We start from the raw sequence: 23,882 nt of genomic DNA on the forward strand, positions 1-23,882 counted from the left end.
TGCTTTCCCTGCTGATATCTATTGCCCCTGTTAATAAACCTTTGATGACAACACTGATAATAAATGGTTATTGCCCACACTAATAATAAATGGTTAATGAACTTGTTGTTAATAAATAAGCCCCCTGCTGACAGTGTGTAAGGGCTAATGCACAGTGGAGCATGGCACGTCTTGCGGGAGTGCGCACTGCACACACTTAGAAAGAGAATACAGCTCTGCTTAAGGGGGTCATTCCGAGTTGTTCGCTCGCTAGCTACTTTTAGCAGCCTTGCAAACGCATAGTCGCCGCCCATGAGGGAGTGTATTTTCACGTTGCAAGTGTGCGAACACCTGTGCAGCCGAGCGCAGCAAAAATATTTCTCTAACGACCTAGTGGATGCTGGGGACTCCGTAAGGACCATGGGGAATAGACGGGCTCTGCAGGAGACATGGGCACTTTAAGAAATAATTTAGATTCTGGTGTGCTCTGGCTCCTCCCTCTATGTCCCTCCTCCAGACCTCAGTTTGAATATGTGCCCGGACGAGCTGGGTGATATTCAGTGAGCTCTCCTGAGCTTGCTGTAAGAAAGTATTTTGTTAGGTTTTTTTTTATTTTCAGGGAGCTCTGCTGGCAACAGACTACCTGCATCGTGGGACTGAGGGGAGAGAAGCAGCCCTACTCTCTGCAGATAGGTCCTGCTTCTTAGGCTACTGGACACCATTAGCTCCAGAGGGATCGTACACAGGATCTCACCGTCGTCGTCCGATCCCGGAGCCGCGCCGCCGTCCCCCTCGCAGAGCCGGAAGACAGAAGCCGGGTGAAAGAAGCAAGAAGACTTCGAAATCGGCGGCAGAAGACTCCAGTCTTCACTGAGGTAGCGCACAGCACTGCAGCTGTGCGCCATTGCTCCCACACTACACCCACATACTCCGGTCACTGTAAGGGAGCAGGGCGCAGGGGGGGGGCGCGCCCTGGGCAGCAATTAGAGACCTCTTTGGCAAAAGTTTGCATATATACAGTTGGGCACTGTATATATGTATGAGCCCCCGCCAAAAATTGGACATTAAAGCGGGACAGAAGCCCGCCGTCTAGGGGGCGGGGCTTCTTCCTCAGCACTCACCAGCGCCATGTTTTTTCTCCACAGCACCGCTGAGAGGAAGCTCCCCAGCCTCTCCCCTGCAGTTACACGGTAGAAGAGGGTAAAAAGAGAGGGGGGGCACATAATTAGGCGCAAAAATCAATATAAACAGCAGCTACTGGGTTAACATTAAGTTACTGTGTTATTCCTGGGTTAATAGCGCTGGGGTGTGTGCTGGCATACTCTCTCTCTGTCTCTCCAAAGGGCCTTATAGGGGAATTGTCTTCAGATGAGCATTCCCTGAGTCTGTGGTGTATCGGTACGTGTGTGTGTCGACATGTCTGAGGTAAAAGGCTCCCCTAAGGAGGAGATGGAGCAAATGTGTGTGTGAGGGTGTCTCCGTCGACAACGCCGACACCTGTTTGGATATGTGTAATTAAGTGCTAAGGTGAATTTATTGCACAAAAGATTAGAGAACAGACAGGGAATCTACCCATGTCTGTCCCTATGTCGCAGAGACCTTCAGAGTCTCTCAATGATCACTATCCAAAATAATAGACACTGATATCGACACGGAGTCTGACTCCAGTGTCGACTACGATAATGCAAAGTTACAGCCAAAATGGCAGAAAAGTATTCAATATATGATTATTGTAATAAAAGTTGATTTGCATATCACTGATGACTCATCTGTCCCTGACACAAGGGTACACATGTTTAAGGGGAAGAAAGCTGAGGTAAATTTCCCTCCTCTCATGATGAAAAAGAGCAGGAATCTCCAGTAAAGAGACTGCAGTTTCCCACAAAGAATTCTCAGGGAGTATCCTTTCCCTACTAGGGCCAGGATACGATGGGAATCTTCCCCTAGGGTGTCACGTTTGCCCAATAGGTAGCCCTGACTTAACAGCTATCCTCAGAGATCCTGCAGATAGCGTGCACATTCTGGTACACTACTCAGACCGACGATTGTGTCGGCATGGGTTTATATCGCTGTAGCAGCGTGGACAGGTACCTTATCAGCAGAGATTGAGACCCTAGTATATATATATATATATATATATATGTGTATATATAGGGATATATATATATTAAAGATGCTGTCTTAAGAGATATATATATATATATATATATATATATAAAACATGCCCAAAGAGACATTAGTCTACTGGGTTCTAGAGTCAACGCTATGTCGATTTCTGCTTGACGTGTCCTGTAGAATATGCAATGGACAGATGATGCCGACTTAAGAGGCATATGGAAGGCTGAGGATTGTGTGTAGAAAGGGATCTCGGACCTGGTCTCCACAGTTATAGCTGGTAATTCTGATATGTTGCCTTATATTCCTGCACAGCCTAGGAAAGCACTACATTATCAAATGCAGCCTTTCGAACACAAAGAAACAAGAAAGTCCGAGGTGCGTCCTTTCTTGCCAGAGGCAGGGGCAGAGGAAAGAAGCTGCACAACACAGCTAGTTCCCAGGAACAGAAGTCCTCCCCGGCCTCTACAAAATCCACCGCATGTCGCTGGGGCTCCACAGGCGGAGCTAGGCCCGGTGGGGGCACGTCTTCGTAAGTTCAGCCACAAGTGGGTTCACTCCCTGTTGGATCCCTGGGCAATAGATATTGTGTCTCAGGGATACAAGCTGGACTTTGAGGAGATGCCCCCTCACCGACGGCCCTGCCGGCTTCCCCCCCACGAGAGGTAAATAGTGTTAACTGCAATTCACATATTGTATCTTCAACAGGTGGTGGTCAAGGTTCCCCTCCTTCAACAAGGAGGGGGTTATTATTCGACCATGTTGTAGTCCCGATACCGGACGGTTCGGTCAGACCCATATTGAATTTAAAATCCCTGAACATATACCTGAAAAGGTTCAAGATGGAATCGCTAAGAGCGGTCATCGCAAGCCTGAAAGGGGGAGATTTTATGGTGTCTCTGGACAGAAAGGATGCATACCTTCATGTCCCCATTTATCCACCTCATCAGGCGTACCTCAGAATTGCGGTACAGGATTGTCATTACCAATTTCAGACGTTGCCGTTTGGTCTCTCCACGGCCCTGAGAATATTCACCAAGGTAATGGCGGAAATGATGGTGCTCCTGCAAGGTGTCACAATTATCCCGTACTTGGACGATCTCCTCATAGAAGCGAGATCAAGAGAGCAGTTGCTGAACAGCGTATCACTTTCTCTGGAAGTGTAACGGCAACACGGCTGGATTCTATATATTCCAAAGTCGCAGTTGGTTCCTACAGCTCATCTGCCTCTCCTAGGCATGATCCTAGACACAGACCAGAAAAGGGTTTATCTCCCGATAGAGAGAGCTCAGGAGCTCATGACACTGGTCAGGAATCTATTAAAACCAAAACAGGTGTCAGTGCATCACTGCACTCGAGTCCTGGGAAGGATGGTGGCATCATACGACGCCATTTCCCTTCGGCAGGTTCCATGCGAGGACCTTCCAATGGGACTTACTGGACAAGTGGTCCGGATCACATCTTCAGATGCATCGGTTAATCACCCTGTCCCCCAGGGCCAGGGTGTCACTCCTGTGGTGGCTACAGAGTTCTCACCTTCTAGAGGGACGCAGATTCGGAATTCAGGACTGGGTCCTGGTGACCACGGACGCTAGCCTCCGAGGGTGGGGAGCAGTCACACAGGGAAGAAATTTCCAAGGTCTGTGGTCAAGTCAAGAGACTTGCCTTCACATCAACATCCTGGAACTAAGGGCTGTATACAACGCCCTACGTCAAGCGGAGCACTTGCTTCGCGACCAACCGGTTCTGATTCAGTCAGACAACATCACCGCAGTGGCTCATGTGAACCGCCAAGGCGGCACAAGGAGCAGAGTGGCGATGGCAGAAGCCACCAGAATTCTTCGCTGGGCGGAGAATCACGTAAGCGCTCTGTTAGCAGTGTTCATCCCGGGAGTGGACAACTGGGAAGCAGACTTCCTCAGCAGACACGACCTCCACCCGGGAGAGTGGGGACTTCATCAGGAAGTCTTCACACAGATCACATATCGGTGGGAACTGCCACAGGTGGACATGATGGCATCCCGCCTCAACAAAAAACTACAGAGGTATTGCGCCAGGTCAAGAGACCCTCAAGCAATAGCGGTTGACGCCCTGGTGACACCATGGGTGTTCCAGTCGATCTATGTATTTCCTCCTCTTCCTCTCATACCAATGTGTGAAGCTAATAAGAAAAGGAGGAGTGAGAACAATCCTCATTGTTCCAGATTGGCCACGAAGGACCTGGTATCCAGATCTGCAAGAAATGCTCACAGAGGACCCGTGGCCTCTTCCTCTAAGACAGGACCTGTTGCAACAGGGGCCCTGTCTGTTCCAAGACTTACCACGGCTGCGTTTGACGGCATGGCGGTTGAACGCCGGATCCTAGCAGAAAAGGGCATTCCGGACGAGGTCATTCCTACGCTGATAAAGGCTAGGAAGGACGTGACAGCTAAACATTATCACCGTATATGGCGAAAATATGTTTCTTGGTGTGAGGCCAGGAATGCTCCTACAGAGGAATTCCAGCTGGGCCGTTTCCTCCACTTCCTACAGTCGGGAGTGAATTTGGGCCTGAAATTGGGCTCCATTAAGGTCCAGATTTCGGCCCTATCCATTTTCTTTCAAAAAGAGTTGGCTTCTCTACCAGAAGTTCAGATGTTTGTAGAGGGAGTGCTGCATATTAAGCCTCCTTTTGTTCCTCCAGTGGCACCTTGGGATCTTAACGTGGTGTTAAGTTTCCTGAAATCACACTGGTTTGAACCACTTAAAACGGTGGAGTTAAAAATCTCACGTGGAAGGTGGTCATGCTATTAGCCTTGGCTTCGGCTAGGCGTGTGTCAGAATTAGCGGCTTTGTCATATAAAAGCCCCTATCTGGTTTTCCATATGGATAGAGCAGAATTGCGGACCCGTCCACAATTTCTGTCAAAAGGGGTGTCATTTTTTCATATGATCCAACCTATTGTGGTGCCTGTGGCTACTCGTGACTTGGAGGATTCCGAGTTACTGGATGTGGTCAGGGCTTTGAAGGTTTATGTAGCCAGAACGGCTAGAGTCAGGAAAACGGAGTTGCGGTTTATCCTGTATGCATCCAACAAGCTGGGTGCTTCTGCTTCAAAGCAAACTATTGCTCGCTGGATCTGTAACACGATTCAGCAGGCTCATTCTGCGGCTGGATTGCCGCTGCCAAAATTAGTTAAAGCCCATTCCACTAGGAACGTGGGCTCTTCTTGGGCAGCTGCCCGAGGGGTCTCAGCATTACAACTATGCCGAGTTGATACTTGGTCAGGTTCAAATGCTTTTGCAGAGTTCTACAAGCTTGATACCCTGGCTGAGGAGGACCTTGTGTTTGCTCATTCGGTGCTGCAGAGTCATCCGCACTCTCCCGCTCGTTTTGGGAGCTTTGGTATAATCTCCATGGTCCTTACGGAGTCCCCAGCATCCACTAGGACGTTAGAGAAAATCAGATTTTACTTACCGGTAAATCTATTTCTCGTAGTCCGTAGTGGATGCTGGGCGCCCGTCCCAAGTGCGGACTTCTTCTGCAATACTTGTATATAGTTATTGCTGCAATAAGGGCTATGTTATTGTTGCATCAGGGTTGAACTGATGCTCTGTTGTTGTTCATACTGTTGACTGGGTACGTTTATCACAAGTTATACGGTGTGATTGGTGTGGCTGGTATGTATCTTGCCCTGGATTACCAAAATCCTTTCCTTGTACTGTCAGCTCTTCCGGGCACAGTTTCTCTAACGGAGGTCTGGAGGAGGGACATAGAGGGAGGAGCCAGAGCACACCAGAATCTAAATTCTTTCTTAAAGTGCCCATGTCTCCTGCGGAGCCCGTCTATTCCCCATGGTCCTTACGGAGTCCCCAGCATCCGCTACGGACTACGAGAAATAGATTTACCGGTAAGTAAAATCTTATTTTTGTGCAGTTTCAGAGTAGCTCTGGACTTACTCAGCCCTTGCGATCACTTCAGTCTTTTTGGTGCCGGAATTTACGTCAGACACCCGCCCTGCAAACACCTGGACACGCCTGCGTTTTCCCAAACACTCCCAGAAAAAATGGTCAGTTGACACCCATAAACGCCCTCTTTCTGTCAATCACCTTGTGTTTGGCTGTGCGAATGGAATCTTTGCTAAACCCATCGCCCAGCACCGATCCTCTTTGTACCCGTATGACGCGCTTGCGCATTGCAGTGCATAAGCATGCACAGTTTTGCCGTTTTTTTTATCTGATCGCTGCGCTGCGAAAATCGGCAGCGATCGATCAACTCGGAATGACCCCTATGTGCAGATATACACATGCACTTTCTAATTTTATGCCCATTTTACTCCAGTTGCAACAGCCCCTTAATGTCCCCTCTGATACTGAGTATTTATTACCCCGGATGATAATAAGTTCATGCTTAACTAATTTTCTGCTGCCTCCCTCGGGAGGTGGCAGCCTCGTGCGAGGAGACACTGCAGTCGTTGTAAAACACGCCCTCCTATACAAAGCAGCAATTCCAGGCATTAGAAAACTGAGGGCCAGGCCACAACCAGGAGGGGTGCGAGAAGAAATCCTCTAGTCGGGCATAACAGCGCACACAATTGAATAGCTTCGGGACCTCATCCCCCGTGCTATTGATAGCATGCTGATTAGAACTGTTCTCTAAAACAGTAGGTACGTTTGAATATGAATGGTGCAGGCTTTTATAATCAGCATTGAATGCCCCTTTATAACAACCAAGTGAGTAGAAAACCATCCCTACATATTTTGTCGAAAAATCATTGCAATCATTGGCTAGAACAGGGGTGGCCAACCAGTCAGAGACAAAGAGACACAAAATCTTGCTAGGTACATCTAAGACCCGACATTGAACCGAAGGTGCACGTGCAAAAATGGGATGTGGCCTTGTGCCTGCTAGGCCATGCCCATGGTATAAAATAATAAGATTTTACTTACCGATAAATCTATTTCTCGTAGTCCGTAGTGGATGCTGGGGACTCCGTCAGGACCATGGGGATTAGCGGCTCCGCAGGAGACAGGGCACAAAAATAAAGCTTTAGGATCAGGTGGTGTGCACTGGCTCCTCCCCCTATGACCCTCCTCCAAGCCTCAGTTAGGATACTGTGCCCGGACGAGCGTACACAATAAGGAAGGATTTTGAATCCCGGGTAAGACTCAAACCAGCCACACCAATCACACCGTACAACTTGTGATCTGAACCCAGTTAACAGTATGACAAACGTAGGAGCCTCTGAACAGACGGCTCACAACAATAACAACCCGATTTTTTTGTAACAATAACTATGTACAAGTATTGCAGACAATCCGCACTTGGGATGGGCGCCCAGCATCCACTACGGACTACGAGAAATAGATTTATCGGTAAGTAAAATCTTATTTTCTCTGACGTCCTAGTGGATGCTGGGGACTCCGTCAGGACCATGGGGATTATACCAAAGCTCCCAAACGGGCGGGAGAGTGCGGATGACTCTGCAGCACCGAATGAGAGAACTCCAGGTCCTCTTTAGCCAGGGTATCAAATTTGTAGAATTTTACAAACGTGTTCTCCCCCGACCACGTAGCTGCTCGGCAGAGTTGTAATGCCGAGACCCCTCGGGCAGCCGCCCAGGATGAGCCCACCTTTCTTGTGGAATGGGCCTTGACAGATTTAGGCTGTGGCAGGCCTGCCACAGAATGTGCAAGTTGAATTGTGCTACAAATCCAACGAGCAATCGTCTGCTTAGAAGCAGGAGCACCCAGCTTGTTGGGTGCATACAGTATAAACAGCGAGTCAGATTTTCTGACTCCAGCCGTCCTTGAAATATATATTTTCAATGCCCTGACAACGTCCAGCAACTTGGAATCCTCCAAATCGCTAGTAGCCGCAGGCACCACAATAGGCTGGTTCAGGTGAAACGCTGACACCACCTTAGGCAGAAAATGAGGACGCGTCCGCAGTTCTGCCCTGTCCGAATGGAAAATCAGATATGGGCTTTTATACGATAAAGCCGCCAATTCTGACACTCTCCTGGCTGAAGCCAGGGCCAGTAGCATGGTTACTTTCCATGTAAGATATTTCAAATCCACCGATTTGAGTGGCTCAAACCAATGGGATTTGAGAAAATCCAAAACTACATTAAGGTCCCACGGAGCCACTGGGGGCACAACCGGGGGCTGTATATGTAGTACTCCTTTTACAAAAGTCTGGACTTCAGGAACTGAAGCCAATTCTTTCTGAAAGAAAATCGACAGGGCCGAAATTTGAACCTTAATGGACCCCAATTTGAGGCCCATAGACCATCCTGTTTGCAGGAAATGTAGGAATCGACCCAATTGAAATTCCTCCGTGGGGGCCTTCCTGGCCTCACACCACGCAACATATTTTCTCCAAATGCGGTGATAATGTTGTGCAGTCACCTCCTTCCTGGCTTTTACCAGTGTAGGAATGACCTCTTCCGGAATGCCTTTTTCCCTTAGAATTCGGCGTTCAACCGCCATGCCGTCAAACGCAGCCGCGGTAAGTCTTGGAATAGACACGGTCCCTGCTGAAGCAGGTCCCGTCTTAGAGGTAGAGGCCACGGATCTTCCGTGAGCATCTCCTGAAGTTCCGGGTACCAAGTTCTTCTTGGCCAATCCGGAGCCACGAGTATCGTTCTTACTCCCCTTTTCCGTATAATTCTCAGTACTTTTGGTATGAGAGGCAGAGGAGGAAACACATACACTGACTGGAACACCCACGGTGTTACCAGAGCGTCCACAGCTATTGCCTGAGGGTCTCTTGACCTGGCGCAATACCTGTCCAGTTTTTTGTTGAGGCGAGACGCCATCATGTCCACCTTTGGTTTTTCCCAACGGTTCACAATCATGTGGAAAACTTCTGGATGAAGTCCCCACTCTCCCGGGTGTAGATCGTGTCTGCTGAGGAAGTCTGCTTCCCAGTTGTCCACTCCCGGAATGAACACTGCTGACAGTGCTATCACATGATCTTCCGCCCAGCGAAGAATCCTTGCAGCTTCTGCCATTGCTCTCCTGCTTCTTGTGCCGCCCTGTCTGTTTACGTGGGCGACTGCCGTGATGTTGTCCGACTGGATCAACACCGGCTGACCCTGAAGCAGGGGTTTTGCCAGGCTTAGAGCATTGTAAATCGCTCTTAGCTCCAGTATATTTATGTGAAGAGACATCTCCAGGCTTGACCATACTCCCTGGAAGTTTCTTCCCTGTGTGACCGCTCCCCAGCCTCTCAGACTGGCATCCGTGGTCACCAGGACCCAGTCCTGTATGCCGAATCTGCGGCCCTCTAACAGATGAGCACTTTGCAACCACCACAGAAGAGACACTCTTGTTCGTGGCGATAAGGTTATCCGCTGATGCATCTGCAGATGTGATCCGGACCATTTGTCCAGCAGATCCCACTGAAAAGTTCTTGCGTGGAATCTGCCGAATGGAATCGCTTCGTAAGAAGCCACCATCTTTCCAAGGACTCTTGTGCATTGATGCACAGACACTTTCCCTGGTTTTAGGAGGTTCCTGACAAGTTCGGATAACTCCCTGGCTTTCTCCTCCGGAAGAAACACCTTTTTCTGAACCGTGTCCAGAATCATTCCCAGGAACAGCAGACGTGTCGTCGGGGTCAATTGAGATTTTGGAAAATTCAGAATCCACCCGTGCTGTTGCAGCACTACTTGGGTTAGTGCTACTACGTCCCCCAGCTGTTCCCTGGACCTTGCCCTTATCAGGAGATCGTCCAAGTAAGGGATAATTAATACGCCTTTTCTTCGCAGAAGAAACATCATTTCGGCCATTACCTTGGTAAAGACCCGAGGTGCCGTGGACAATCCAAACGGCAGCGTCTGAAACTGATAATGACAGTTTTGCACCACGAACCTGAGGTACCCTTGATGTGAAGGGCAAATTGGGACATGCAGGTAAGCATCCTTGATGTCCAGGGACACCATAAAGTCCCCTTCTTCCAGATTCGCTATCACTGCTCTGAGTGACTCCATCTTGAACTTGAATTTTTGTATGTACAGGTTCAAAGATTTCAGATTTAGAATAGGTCTTACCGAGCCGTCCGGCTTCGGTACCACAAATAGTGTGGAATAATACCCCTTTCCCTGTTGTAGGAGGGGTACCTTGACTATCACCTGCTGAGAATACAGCTTGTGAATGGCTTCCAACACCGTCGCCCTGTCTGAGGGAGACGTTGGCAGAGCAGACTTTAGGAACCGGCGAGGGGGAGACTTCTCGAATTCTAACCTGTAACCCTGAGATACTATCTGCAGGATCCAGGGGTCCACCTGTGAGTGAGCCCACTGTGCGCTGAAATTCTTGAGTCGACCCCCCACCGCCCCTGAGTCCGCTTGTAAAGCCCCAACGTCATGGTGAGGGCTTTGCAGAAGCCGGGGGGGGGGCTTCTGCTCCTGGGAAGAAGCTGCTTGGTGCACTCTCTTACCCTTTCCTTTGCCTCGGGGCAAATATGACTGTCCTTTCGCCCGCTTGTTCCTATAGGAACGAAAGGACTGCGGCTGAAAAGACGGTGTCTTTTTCTGTTGGGAGGGGACCTGAGGTAAAAAGGTGGATTTCCCGGCTGTTGCCGTGGCCACCAAATCCGATAGACCGACCCCAAATAATTCCTCCCCCTTATACGGCAATACTTCCATATGCCGTTTGGAATCCTCATCACCTGACCATTGTCGCGTCCATAAACTTCTTCTGGCAGATATGGACATCGCACTTACTCTCGATGCCAGAGTGCAAATATCCCTCTGAGCATCTCGCATATAAAGAAAAGCATCCTTTAATTGCTCTAAAGTCAATAAAATACTGTCCCTATCTAGGGTATCAATATTTTCAGTCAGGGAATCCGACCAAACCACCCCAGCACTGCACATCCATGCAGAGGCGATGGCTGGTCGCAGTATAACACCAGTATGAGTGTATATACTTTTCAGGGTAGTTTCCAGCCTCCTATCCGCTGGATCCTTGAGGGCGGCCGTTTCAGGAGACGGTAACGCCACTTGTTTAGATAAGCGTGTGAGCGCCTTATCCACCCTAGGGGGTGTTTCCCAGCGCGGCCTAACCTCTGGCGGGAAAGGATATAATGCCAATAACTTCTTTGAAATTAGCAGTTTTCTATCGGGGTTAACCCACGCTCCATCACACACTTCATTCAATTCGTCTGATTCAGGAAAAACTACAGGTAGTTTTTTCAGACCCCACATAATACCCCTTTTTGTGGTACATGCAGTATCAGAGATATGCAAAGCCTCCTTCATTGCCGTGATCATATAACGTGTGGCCCTACTGGAAAATACGTTTGTTTCTTCACCGTCGACACTAGATTCGGTGTCCGTGTCTGGGTCGACCGACTGAGGTAAAGGGCGTTTTACAGCCCCTGACGGTGTCTGAGACGCCTGTACAGGTACTAACTGGTTTGCCGGCCGTCTCATGTCAACTGATTTTTGTAATGTGCTGACATTATCACGTAATTCCATAAACAAAGCCATCCATTCCGGTGTCGACTCCCTAGGGGGTGACATCACCATTACCGGCAATTGCTCCGCCTCCACACCAACATCGTCCTCATACATGTCGACACACACGTACCAACACACAGCAGACACACAGGGAATGCTCTTATCGAAGACAGGACCCCACTAGCCCTTTGGGGAGACAGAGGGAGAGTTTGCCAGCACACACCCAAGCGCTATAAATATATAGGAACAACCCTATAGAAGTGTTGTCTCCCTTATAGCAGCTTAATATATATCAAAAAACGCCAAAAAAGTGCCCCCCCCCCCCCTCTCTGTTTTACCCTGTTTCTGTAGTGCAGTGCAGGGGAGAGTCCTGGGAGCCTTCCTCGCAGCGGAGCTGAGCAGGAAAATGGCGCTGTGTGCTGAGGAGATAGGCCCCGCCCCCTATTTTGGCGGGCTCTTCCCCGGAGTTTGTGAGACCTGGCAGGGGTTAAATACATCCATATAGCCCCAGGGGCTATATGTGATGTATTTTTTAGCCAGAACAAGGTATTCTCATTGCTGCCCAGGGCGCCCCCTGCAGCGCCCTGCACCCTCCGTGACCGTTGGTGTGAAGTGTGTGACAACAATGGCGCACAGCTGCAGTGCTGTGCGCTACCTCATGAAGACTGAAAAGTCTTCTGCCGCCGGTTTCTGGACCTCTTCACTTTTCGGCATCTGCAAGGGGGTCGGCGGCGCGGCTCCGGGACCGGACTCCATGGCTGGGCCTGTGTTCGATCCCTCTGGAGCTAATGGTGTCCAGTAGCCTAAGAAGCCAATCCATCCTGCACGCAGGTGAGTTCACTTCTTCTCCCCTAAGTCCCTCGATGCAGTGAGCCTGTTGCCAGCAGGACTCACTGTAAAATAAAAAACCTAAAAACTTTTTCTAAGCAGCTCTTTAGGAGAGCCACCTAGATTGCACCCTTCTCGGCCGGGCACAAAAACCTAACTGAGGCTTGGAGGAGGGTCATAGGGGGAGGAGCCAGTGCACACCACCTGATCCTAAAGCTTTATTTTTGTGCCCTGTCTCCTGCGGAGCCGCTAATCCCCATGGTCCTGACGGAGTCCCCAGCATCCACTAGGACGTCAGAGAAATATTGAAAAAGCTAGAGCCAACATAAAGTACATTGAAAAAGCCACTTCCACATAAAATAATTAAAAACCCATGCCCACATAATACACTTCAGCACGCTCCTGTGTCACTCCAGCCAGCATCCTCCTGTGTCACTTCAGCCAGCTCCCCCATCTGTCACTCCAGCCAGCACCCCATGTGTCACTCCAGCCAACTTCCTTATGTGTCACTCCAGCCAGCTCCCCCATATACCACTCCTACCAGCACCCTACTGTGTCACTCCAGCTAGCTTCCCTATGTGTCACTCCTGCCAGCACCCTCCTGTGTCACTCCAGCCAGCTACCCCATGTGTCTCTCCAGTCAGCACCTTCCTGTGTCACTCCAGCCCACCCTCGTGTTATTACAGCCCTCCCACCCCCCCATCCAACTCGTACCACTGCAGCAGCCCTTTATGTGTCTTCTGTTTGCCGGTGGGTGTCTCACCTCTAGTATCTGGCTCCCTAAGTTCTTAGTCCCCATAGTGCTGCTGTGTGTCTGGATGGAGTGCAGCGGTTTGCAGATCTGTTGTGCTCACGTGACCTTGAGTGTCGGGGAGCCACATTTGCATAAAGAAAGAGCCGCATGCGGCTCAAGAGCCACGGGTTGGCCACTGCTGGGCTAGAACTACAATTTCTGGTGCAGGATTGGGCATCTGGAGAAAAATGATCAGATAAGCATTTTTTTCTTATGCTATTAGAGTGTATGACACCATGGGGCATATCACAGGTAATTGACAGCCCAGACCTATACATTTAGCTTCTGCATTGCCACGCATACCGCAGATTTTTTGGTTGCTACGGGCAACTGCGTATACAGAAGCTGATTCTCTGCACAGCAAGGGCCTAGGGGTAGGTTCACATTAGGCCAATATCGGCACGACAAATCATGCATATCGCCTAATGTGTAGGCATGATTGCACGCTCCCATAAACAGTCAACTGGAAGATATCACATGCGACGCGGCGCAGTGTAAATGGGGACAGAACAATATGTTGTTCCGTCATATATCACATCGGCTATTGTGTACGGCCAATCTCTGCTGGTCCAGGCCAAAGGGAATTCTGCCCAACTATCAGGACGATTGCCCGTCGCTCTATTTTGAACCCAGCCTAAGACTGGGATTGGGTGAAAGCTGGACCGGACCATCTCCCTGCAGCAGCCTGTGCCTCTGTGGCGCTCTCTGTGTGCGTTCCCATGTATGTGACAGCAGTCACACATCAAACGGTGCACAGAGATGTCACAGCCTCTTTCTGACCCGCAGTTGCTGCACTCTGGCAGAGGGACTGAGATCCGAATGTACATACCAACCCGGACTCGGAAGCGCTGTACCAGCTCCCTGCAGTGACCTCTGTCGCTGTGGAGCTCTCTGTACCCATCCCTGTATATTTAACATAGGGGCCTATTTAGTAAGCCTTGGATGGAGATGAAGTGGATGGAGATAAATGACCAGCCAATCAGCTCCTAACTGCCATGTCACAGGCTGTGTTTGAAAAATGACAGTTAGAAGCCGATTTGCTGGTACTTTATCTCCGTCCACTTTATCTCCATCCAAGGCTTAGTAAATAGACCCCTTAGAAACATAGAATATGACGGCAGACAAGTAACACTTAGCCCATCTAGTCTGCCCATGAACACGCACAACTACACATTAAGGTTCATTTTTGTCGGGAGCCAAATAACCTATCAGTACATTTTTGGATTGTGGGGGGAAACCGGAGTACCCGGAGGAAACCCACACAAGTATGGGGAGAATATACAAGCTCTGCACAGTTGTAGCCATGGTGAGAATCAAACCCATGACCTCAGTGATGTGAGGCAGTAATGCTAACCATTACACAATCCATACATCTGTCACAAAGAAAACAGTACAGGGAGATGCGCTGACCCATGACCTCAGTGATGTGAGGCAGTAATGCTAACCATTACACAATCCATACATCTGTCACACAGAAAATAGTACAGGGAGACGCGCTGACCCATGACCTCAGTGATGTGAGGCAGTAATGCTAACCATTACACCATCCATACAGCTGTTACACAGAAAACAGTACAGGGAGACGCGCTGACCCATGACCTCAGTGATGTGAGGCAGTAATGCTAACCATTACACAATCCATACATCTGTCACACAGAAAACAGTACAGGGAGACGCACTGACCCATGACCTCAGTGATGTGAGGCAGTAATGCTAACCATTACACCATCCATACAGCTGTCACACAGAAAATAGTACAGGGAGACGCGCTGACCCATGACCTCAGTGATGTGAGGCAGTAATGCTAACCATTACACCATCCATACAGCTGTCACACAGAAAATAGTACAGGAAGACGCACTGACCCATGACCTCAGTGATGTGAGGCAGTAATGCTAACCATTACACCATCCATACAGCTGTCACACAGAAAATAGTACAGGGAGACGCGCTGACCCATGACCTCAGTGATGTGAGGCAGTAATGCTAACCATTACACAATCCATACAGCTGTTACACAGAAAATAGTACAGGGAGACGCGCTGACCCATGACCTCAGTGATGTGAGGCAGTAATGCTAACCATTACACCATCCATACAGCTGTCACACAGAAAATAGTACAGGGAGACGCACTGACCCATGACCTCAGTGATGTGAGGCAGTAATGCTAACCATTACACCATCCATACAGCTGTCACACAGAAAATAGTACAGGGAGACGCGCTGACCCATGACCTCAGTGATGTGAGGCAGTAATGCTAACCATTATACAATCCATACAGCTGTTACACAGAAAATAGTACAGGGAGACGCGCTGACCCATGACCTCAGTGATGTGAGGCAGTAATGCTAACCATTACACAATCCATACAGCTGTCACACAGAAAATAGTACAGGGAGACGCGCTGACCCATGACCTCAGTGATGTGAGGCAGTAATGCTAACCATTACACCATCCATACAGCTGTCACACAGAAAATAGTACAGGGAGACGCGCTGACCCATGACCTCAGTGATGTGAGGCAGTAATGCTAACCATTACACAATCCATACAGCTGTCACACAGAAAATAGTACAGGGAGACGCGCTGACCCATGACCTCAGTGATGTGAGGCAGTAATGCTAACCATTACACAATCCATACAGCTGTCACACAGAAAATAGTACAGGGAGACGCGCTGACCCATGACCTCAGTGATGTGAGGCAGTAATGCTAACCATTACACCATCCATACAGCTGTCACACAGAAAATAGTACAGGGAGATGCGCTGACCCATGACCTCAGTGATGTGAGGCAGTAATGCTAACCATTACACAATCCATACAGCTGTCACACAGAAAATAGTACAGGGAGACGCGCTGACCCATTACCTCAGTGATGTGAGGCAGTAATGCTAACCATTACACCATCCATACAGCTGTCACACAGAAAATAGTACAGGGAGACGCGCTGACCCATGACCTCAGTGATGTGAGGCAGTAATGCTAACCATTACACCATCCATACATCTGTCACACAGAAAACAGTACAGGGAGACGCGCTGACCCATGACCTCAGTGATGTGAGGCAGTAATGCTAACCATTACACAATCCATACAGCTGTCACACAGAAAATAGTACAGGGAGATGCGCTGACCCATGACCTCAGTGATGTGAGGCAGTAATGCTAACCATTACACAATCCATACAGCTGTCACACAGAAAATAGTACAGGGAGACGCGCTGACCCATTACCTCAGTGATGTGAGGCAGTAATGCTAACCATTACACAATCCATACAGCTGTCACACAGAAAATAGTACAGGGAGACGCGCTGACCCATGACCTCAGTGATGTGAGGCAGTAATGCTAACCATTACACCATCCATACATCTGTCACACAGAAAACAGTACAGGGAGACGCGCTGACCCATGACCTCAGTGATGTGAGGCAGTAATGCTAACCATTACACAATCCATACATCTGTCACACAGAAAACAGTACAGGGAGACGCGCTGACCCATGACCTCAGTGATGTGAGGCAGTAATGCTAACCATTACACAATCCATACATCTGTCACACAGAAAACAGTACAGGGAGACGCGCTGACCCATGACTTCAGTGATGTGAGGCAGTAATGCTAACCATTACACCATCCATACAGCTGTCACACAGAAAACAGTACAGGGAGACGCGCTGACCCATGACCTCAGTGATGTGAGGCAGTAATGCTAACCATTACACAATCCATACAGCTGTCACACAGAAAACAGTACAGGGAGACGCGCTGACCCATGACCTCAGTGATGTGAGGCAGTAATGCTAACCATTACACAATCCATACATCTGTCACACAGAAAACAGTACAGGGAGACGCGCTGACCCATGACCTCAGTGATGTGAGGCAGTAATGCTAACCATTACACAATCCATACATCTGTTACACAGAAAATAGTACAGGGAGACGCGCTGACCCATGACCTCAGTGATGTGAGGCAGTAATGCTAACCATTACACCATCCATACATCTGTCACACAGAAAACAGTACAGGGAGACGCGCTGACCCATGACCTCAGTGATGTGAGGCAGTAATGCTAACCATTACACCATCCATACATCTGTCACACAGAAAACAGTACAGGGAGACGCGCTGACCCATGACCTCAGTGATGTGAGGCAGTAATGCTAACCATTACACAATCCATACATCTGTCACACAGAAAATAGTACAGGGAGACGCGCTGACCCATGACCTCAGTGATGTGAGGCAGTAATGCTAACCATTACACAATCCATACAGCTGTCACACAGAAAACAGTACAGGGAGATGCGCTGAGAGCCCCACAGCGAATACCCCAGAGACTGACATGGATGTAAATAAAAAACTGATGTCCACATCCCAGTTAATGATGGGACACAACAACTAGTATCCTCATAAGACACCAAACCACAGGGCTTTTTATATTCTACTAGAAAGTGTGAAACAATTGGTCTCACAAAGTGCTGCAGAACAGGCGATGCCATTAGGCCACAGTAAGAAGCAGGTAAATGATTCATCCTGGCAGCAAATGCCTCGCCCTCACATAACTCCTTCCTTGTTGTGGAAGCATCAGGGCAGGCAGGGAAGTGGTTAAAAGTAGGCTGACCGTATTATCCCTTTAACCTGGGACACTCATGAATTACACAGGTTCTGTGGCTGGCTGGCTGACTAAGTACAAGCCCACATTTAATCTGGTTTTAAGCAGCCACAGAACCTGTTTAATTCATGTGTCCCAGGTTAAAGGGATAATATGGTCAGCCTATTAAAAGTAATTTCAGTAAAGCAACATGCAGCTACAGAGTTCTATATATACAGACATACATTTGTGTAATAAGGTAAAACATAATGTCCCATATATCGCAACAGTTATACCCAGCATGCAGTGCACACCCATTATACTCACCACCGTATAAATCCTGAAATCTCTTCCTGGTACAAGTCTGCTTCCTTCTCCTCCCACACAGATCTGTATTGGGTCTCTAGAGTCAGATGACACACATAGAGAACATAGCAGAGCATAAGAGGCACAGATACTGTACAATAGTGTAGCTACTTGTATGGCCTTAATAATGAGAGATAAGTTATCATAAGGTTATACCTGTACTAGCAGGCAGGGAAACCATTGTATTATTAATGCTTAGCTTTTAGTAATTAAAGTGGAACTAAACCCTAAAACCGAAATTAAAATAACACATTAATCTATTCAGTTATTTGAAATAATATGCCTTATAGTGATTCACACCATCTATACAACTAGCATGTAATACAAAGATGCTGTAGCATGCATGAATGAAAACAGCCCTAATTATTGTGACAGACATTTAAATATATATGGCAGCATGCAGTGAACACATTATATATAATGTTGATTTCAGTTCAAGGAAATGTAATACATTTTGGTCATCTATGATAATATATACAGTTGCCATCTGTTCCTCTAGTAGTCCAACGAGAAAGCGTTTCCAGAGCTTATCTGAAAAAAAAAAAAAAAAAACTTCAGTAAGAACTCGGCACAATCCATCTATGTTTCAGAAACAAGATGGAACGTCCGCTTTCTGATAACATTACTTTCTTGTGACACCTGTACCTTTTCAGTAAACATATTGCTTTCATTTCCTAGTTATAGTCTCTGAGTTTGCCATGTGTTTATATCATGCAGATTAATTTGTGTTTCTATAGTAGTGTATGGCACAGCACTGCTGTGCTCTTCACAGCAGTGACGTGCGGTGAGGTAAATGCCTGGGGAGGCACTGGCTAAACTCGCTAACTGCACAGCGGGAACTCCTCAGCTACTAGTCACACTCCCCATAACCAGCACCGCTAGTCCTACAGCATACCTACGGACTGTCCCGATTTTGGCGGGACAGTCCCATTTTTCACGGTCTGTCCCTCTGTCCCACCCGCGGGTTGCAGTGTCCTGTGGTGGTGGTGGGGGGCGGGCAGTTGGGAGATCCCCCTGTCACCCGCTGCTCTGAGCAGAGCAGTGGTGAATAGATGCTGTCCGCATGTGCACAGCGTCAGTAGCGGCTCTTGCCACGGGCAAGCAGGCTTTTTGCCCGGGGAGCCACTACTCTGAGGGCACCGCCGCCAAGACAAGAGCCGCTACTGATCCACCCTCCCTCCCTCCCCGCTCCCCGGCTGCAGCGAGCGCCGTGTGCGCCCGCTGCAGCTGGCGTCGCTCACTGACGCCAGAGGTCAAAATTGACCCCTAGTGCCAGTGCGGCGCTGCTATGGGAGAGATGTCATGACATCTCTCCCACAGGGAAGAGCCGGCGCCCGGAGACAGCAGCGGTCCGGAAGTAGGAGCGAGGCTCGTAAGTATTGTTGGTTTTTTTAGGGTTTCAAAGCGGCGCTACTACAGGGGCACATACTGGGGGCACTACTACAGAGGGCACAGCTACAAGGGCACAGCTACTGGAGGCAGATCTACAGGGGGCACAACTACAGGGGGCACATACTGGGGGCACTACTACAGAGGGCACAGCTACAAGGGCACAGCTACTGGAGGCAGATCTACAGGGGGCACAACTACAGGGGGCACATACTGGGGGCACAGCTACAGGGGGAACAGCTACTGGGGGCACAGCTACAGGGGGCACAACTACTAAGGGCACAACTACAGGGGGCACTGCTACAGGGGGAACAGCTACTGGGGGGAAATTAACTGGGGGCAACGCTGCTGGGGGTACAACTACTGGGGGCAAATCTACAGGGGGGCACAACTACAGGGGGCACAACTACAGGGGGCACAACTACAGGGGGCAAATCATACTGGGGGCAAATCTACTGGGGGCAAATCAACTGGGGGGCACAACTACTTGGGGCAAATCTGGGAGCACAGCTACTGGGGGCATAACTGTGGCCAAGACTCTCCCCTATGAAGCCATGCCCCTATTTTTCGTGAACTGTTTTGCCGGGGGGGCAACTTTCGCACTGGTCGCCACAAGGTGTAGAATCGGCCCTGCACAGTGTCTATTCTCGGCAGGGGTGTGGTATGTGAGACCGCCGGTCAGCATACCGACACTGGAATCCTGGCAGCGGAATGCCATGCGAGTGGCGTTCGAGAGCAACAATCCCCTTGTGGGCTCGCTCGACATGCTGCGGGCTCAATGGTGACCTGCCGTAGCCACAGTTTCTGTTCCCACTCTATGGATGTTGTGGACACCCACGAGTGGAAATAGTCCCTGTTGGTCAGCATGCCGACCGTCGGGATTGTGAGGGGGCGGGATGAAGGGGGAGGTCCCCCCGAAATGTAGGGGGAAGGTGGACTCCTGACCGCTGGTCACATAACTAACCCTCCCCCCCTCAGTGCCGTAACTAGAAATTTTAGCACTGTGTGCAAGAAACGGCATCGGACCCCCTTAACACAAACCGGCGGCAGTGCGCGTCGTAGGCGCGCGCAAAAAATAATGGGGCTTGGCTTCACGGGAAAGGGGTGTGGCCACAAAATAATACCAATTCATATAATGGTGCACAGTAGTCTCCATTATTCAAATTACACCGCACAGTAGCGCCACTACACCGGGTAGAGCCCCTTTTACACCTTACGGCAGACAGCGTCCCCTTTTTACACATTACGGCAGACAGCGCCCTCTTTTTACACATTACGGCAGACAGCGTCCCCTTTTTTACACATTACGGCAGAGTCTCCTTTTTACACATTACGGCAGACAGCGTCCCTTTTTTACACATTACGGCAGACAGCGTCCCTTTTTACACATTACGGCAGACAGCGTCCCCTTTTTAACACATTACGGCAGACAGCGTCCTCTTTTTTTACACATTACGGCAGACAGCGTCCCCCAATTTACACATTACGGCAGACAGCATCCCCTTTTTTACACATTACGGCAGACAGCGTCCCCCTATTTTATACATTACGGCATACAGCGTCCCCCTTTTTTTACACATTACGGCAGACAGCGTCCCTTTTTTACACATTACGGCAGACAGCGTACCCCTTTTACACGTTACGGCAGAGAGCGTCCCCTTTTTTATACATTACGGCAGAGAGTGTCCCCTTTTTTACACATTACGGTAAGAGAGCGTCCCCTTTTAAACATTACGGCAGACAGCGTTCACCTTTTACACATTATGGCAGGCAGAGTCCCCCTTAGGGTGAAGTGTAGTGTAGTGAAGTGTACTGTGGTGTAGTGTAGTGTACTGTAGTGAAGTGTAGTGTAATATAGTGTAGTATAGTGTAGTGTAGTGTAGTGTAGTATACTGTAGTGTAGTGTAGTCACTTACGTGCTGTTGCAGGCAGCTTCACCGGGACACGGGCGGGCGGGTGGCCGCTTCGGCAGCAGGAATCTTGTGGATGGCAGCGGCTTCCGAATTGCAGGGGAGGGGGGCCGGGCTGCCGCTGGCCCATTGAGAAGCCTGCCTGTCACACAGACGCCGCAGCGGCTTGAAAACTTCCTCTGAACTTGAAGCCGCCCGCCCGCCCGCCTGTGTCCAGCTTCAGCTGGACACAGGCAGGCGGGCGAGCGGCGGTGGTTTCAAGTTCAGAGGAAGTTGCGGAACACAGGTGGGTGGGTGGCGGCGGCTTCAGCGGGACACAGATGTGTCCAGGCAGGCGGGCGGTGGCTTCAGAGGAACACGGGCGGGTGGTGCGGCCTCAGCGGGATACAGGCGGCGCCGCCTTCAGCAGTCTGGGCTCGGAGCTAGTAGGTGTGATGCCCGATGGTGTGCCCTCAGTGCATTTGCACAGTGGGCAAGGCACCATCGCCACACACCTACTTACAGCTCTGCCCCCCCTCCCCCCCCACCCGTAGAGAGGGACAGGGGGCATGGCCAGCAGCTCACTGAGCGCTGTTCATACCCCCATAATCACAAAAATGGAGGCGTGGCTTGCAATCACGGCACCTGCCGTGAGGCCACGCCCCCTCGCCGATAGGCCACGCCCCCTAAAATCGGGCCCTAGCAGAAATGGGAGATATGCTACATAAAATGAGGCCTTGCACTCACCTGTCAGCAGTACACTTCCGTATGTCCACATCCAGAGCCAGGAGATTCACCACTCTGCATTTCCCTTCATCTCCAGAGTCCCCAGTGAGCGCCCAGCACCACGATCACGCTGCTGCCCACAAGCAGAGGGACACCAGCAGCTGCAGGGAGCTGTCAGTGGCCGGAGAGGGGGGTTAGGGCACTCAAGCTGCTGCAGGTCCTGCTGAATTGGAGGAGGTGAGGAGCTGCAGAAGCTCCGTGGCTGGTGAGTGTCTGTCACGCTCCCTCCTGAAAGGAATGCTGTCTATGGTACTTAAAATGTGGCCGCCCTGGGGGAATGGCTTCTGACACCCTGCCCACCCGGCTCAGCCCACCCATGCCACTGTCCAATCACGTCTGCCTGATTGACAGGGGTGTGCCTTGATGTGAGCTGAAGGCACAGCCCCCTGTCAATGAGGCAGACGTTCTAGTGCCGCTTTTCATTCATTTTTCAATGGGCTTTTCCAGCCCGCAGCTTGGCCCCGCCCCCTTCCGCCCCCCACTTCAGCCACTTTATTATTGTCACTGCCTCCCACATAGCTTTGGCTGCATTTTCATGCTGAAAATTATTAGAATAATACAAAGTAGGATCTTTGTATTATATTAATCATTATGACAGGGGAGGCACTGCCTCCCCTGCCTCCCCTGACTGCACGTCCCTGCTTCACAGGTATCCGTTTGTATGGCCGACCATGTTAAGGTTGACAGTCATTAGGTCAACCACTATTGGTCAACATGGACATGGGCATATGGTCGACAAATGGAAATGGATGATGCAGAGCATGTCGACACATGAAAAGTCGACTGCTTTTTAAAAAAAAAGATTTTTAACTTTTTTTTTTTTATAGTATGATTTTTACATTTTATGAAGAACATCCATAAGAAAAAAAAAACATAAGAAGACAACAATACAGTAAATATAACATCTGCAGTAGAATTGTGCGAACACAAAAAAAAAAAAGGGAGGGGGGAGCCAAACACGTCGACATGTACATCATGTATCATAACATATTCAGGTACAACATTCCAGCATAGGTACGTATAATCTAAGTTAGGTATATTGCATATAGAACATTAACAAAGTGAAGGTTTTCAGTAGAAAAGCCAAGGTCAGGGAACTCCATCACTGACTATAATACAGGTTGAGTATCCCATATCCAAATATTCCGAAATACGGAATATTCCGAAATACAGAATTTTTTGAGTGAGACTGAGATAGTGAAACCTTTTGTTTTCTGAGGCTCAATGTACACAAACTTTGTTTAATACACAAAATAATCTAAAATATTGTATTAAATGACCCTCAGGCTGTGTATATAATGTGTATATGGAACATAATTGAATCGTGTGTATGTGCACACACTTTGTTTAATGCACAAAGTTATTAATAATATTGACTAAAATGTCCTTCAGGCTGTGTGTATAAGGTGTATATGATACATAAATGCATTCTGTGCTTAGACTTGGGTTCCATCACCATGATATCTCATTATGGTATGCAATTATTCCAAAATACGGAAAAATCCCATATCCAAAATACCTCTGGTCCCAAGCATTTTGGATAAGGGATACTCAACCTGTACCAGAAGTGAGGAGATTTTTAGCTTTTTCATACTTTACCATCCACCTGGACTACGATTGGGAACAGTAACCTGCAGCATGGCGAGCGGTACACTAATTGGGGTTCCTGGTCATGTTACGGAAAAAAT

General features: G+C 49.1%; 1 protein-coding gene across 4 annotated transcripts in view; it reads right to left on the bottom strand.

The window, feature by feature from the left end:
* LOC134969473 (F-box/LRR-repeat protein 8-like) overlaps positions 1-22,466 on the bottom strand; it is a 38,247-nt gene extending 15,781 nt beyond the window's left edge. The window contains exons 1-3 of one of the 4 annotated variants that reach the window (XM_063945446.1): positions 22,156-22,466; positions 18,609-18,661; positions 18,092-18,167 (exon numbers count right to left, since the gene is read on the bottom strand). Coding sequence is in view for 2 of the 4 variants with exons in the window: in XM_063945444.1 (XP_063801514.1) it covers positions 18,092-18,167; positions 18,582-18,592 (87 nt within the window). In the remaining 2 variants the exon portion in view is untranslated. Of the gene's footprint in view, positions 1-18,091; positions 18,168-18,581; positions 18,662-21,435; positions 21,630-22,155 lie in introns of those variants that run through there. The other 3 variants (XM_063945444.1, XM_063945445.1, XM_063945443.1) reach the window with 3 other exon arrangements.
* Between the last annotated feature and the right edge of the window lie 1,416 nt (positions 22,467-23,882).

Source organism: Pseudophryne corroboree, chromosome 11 (assembly GCF_028390025.1).
Source record: "Pseudophryne corroboree isolate aPseCor3 chromosome 11, aPseCor3.hap2, whole genome shotgun sequence".
NCBI classification, from domain to species: Eukaryota; Metazoa; Chordata; class Amphibia; order Anura; family Myobatrachidae; genus Pseudophryne; species Pseudophryne corroboree.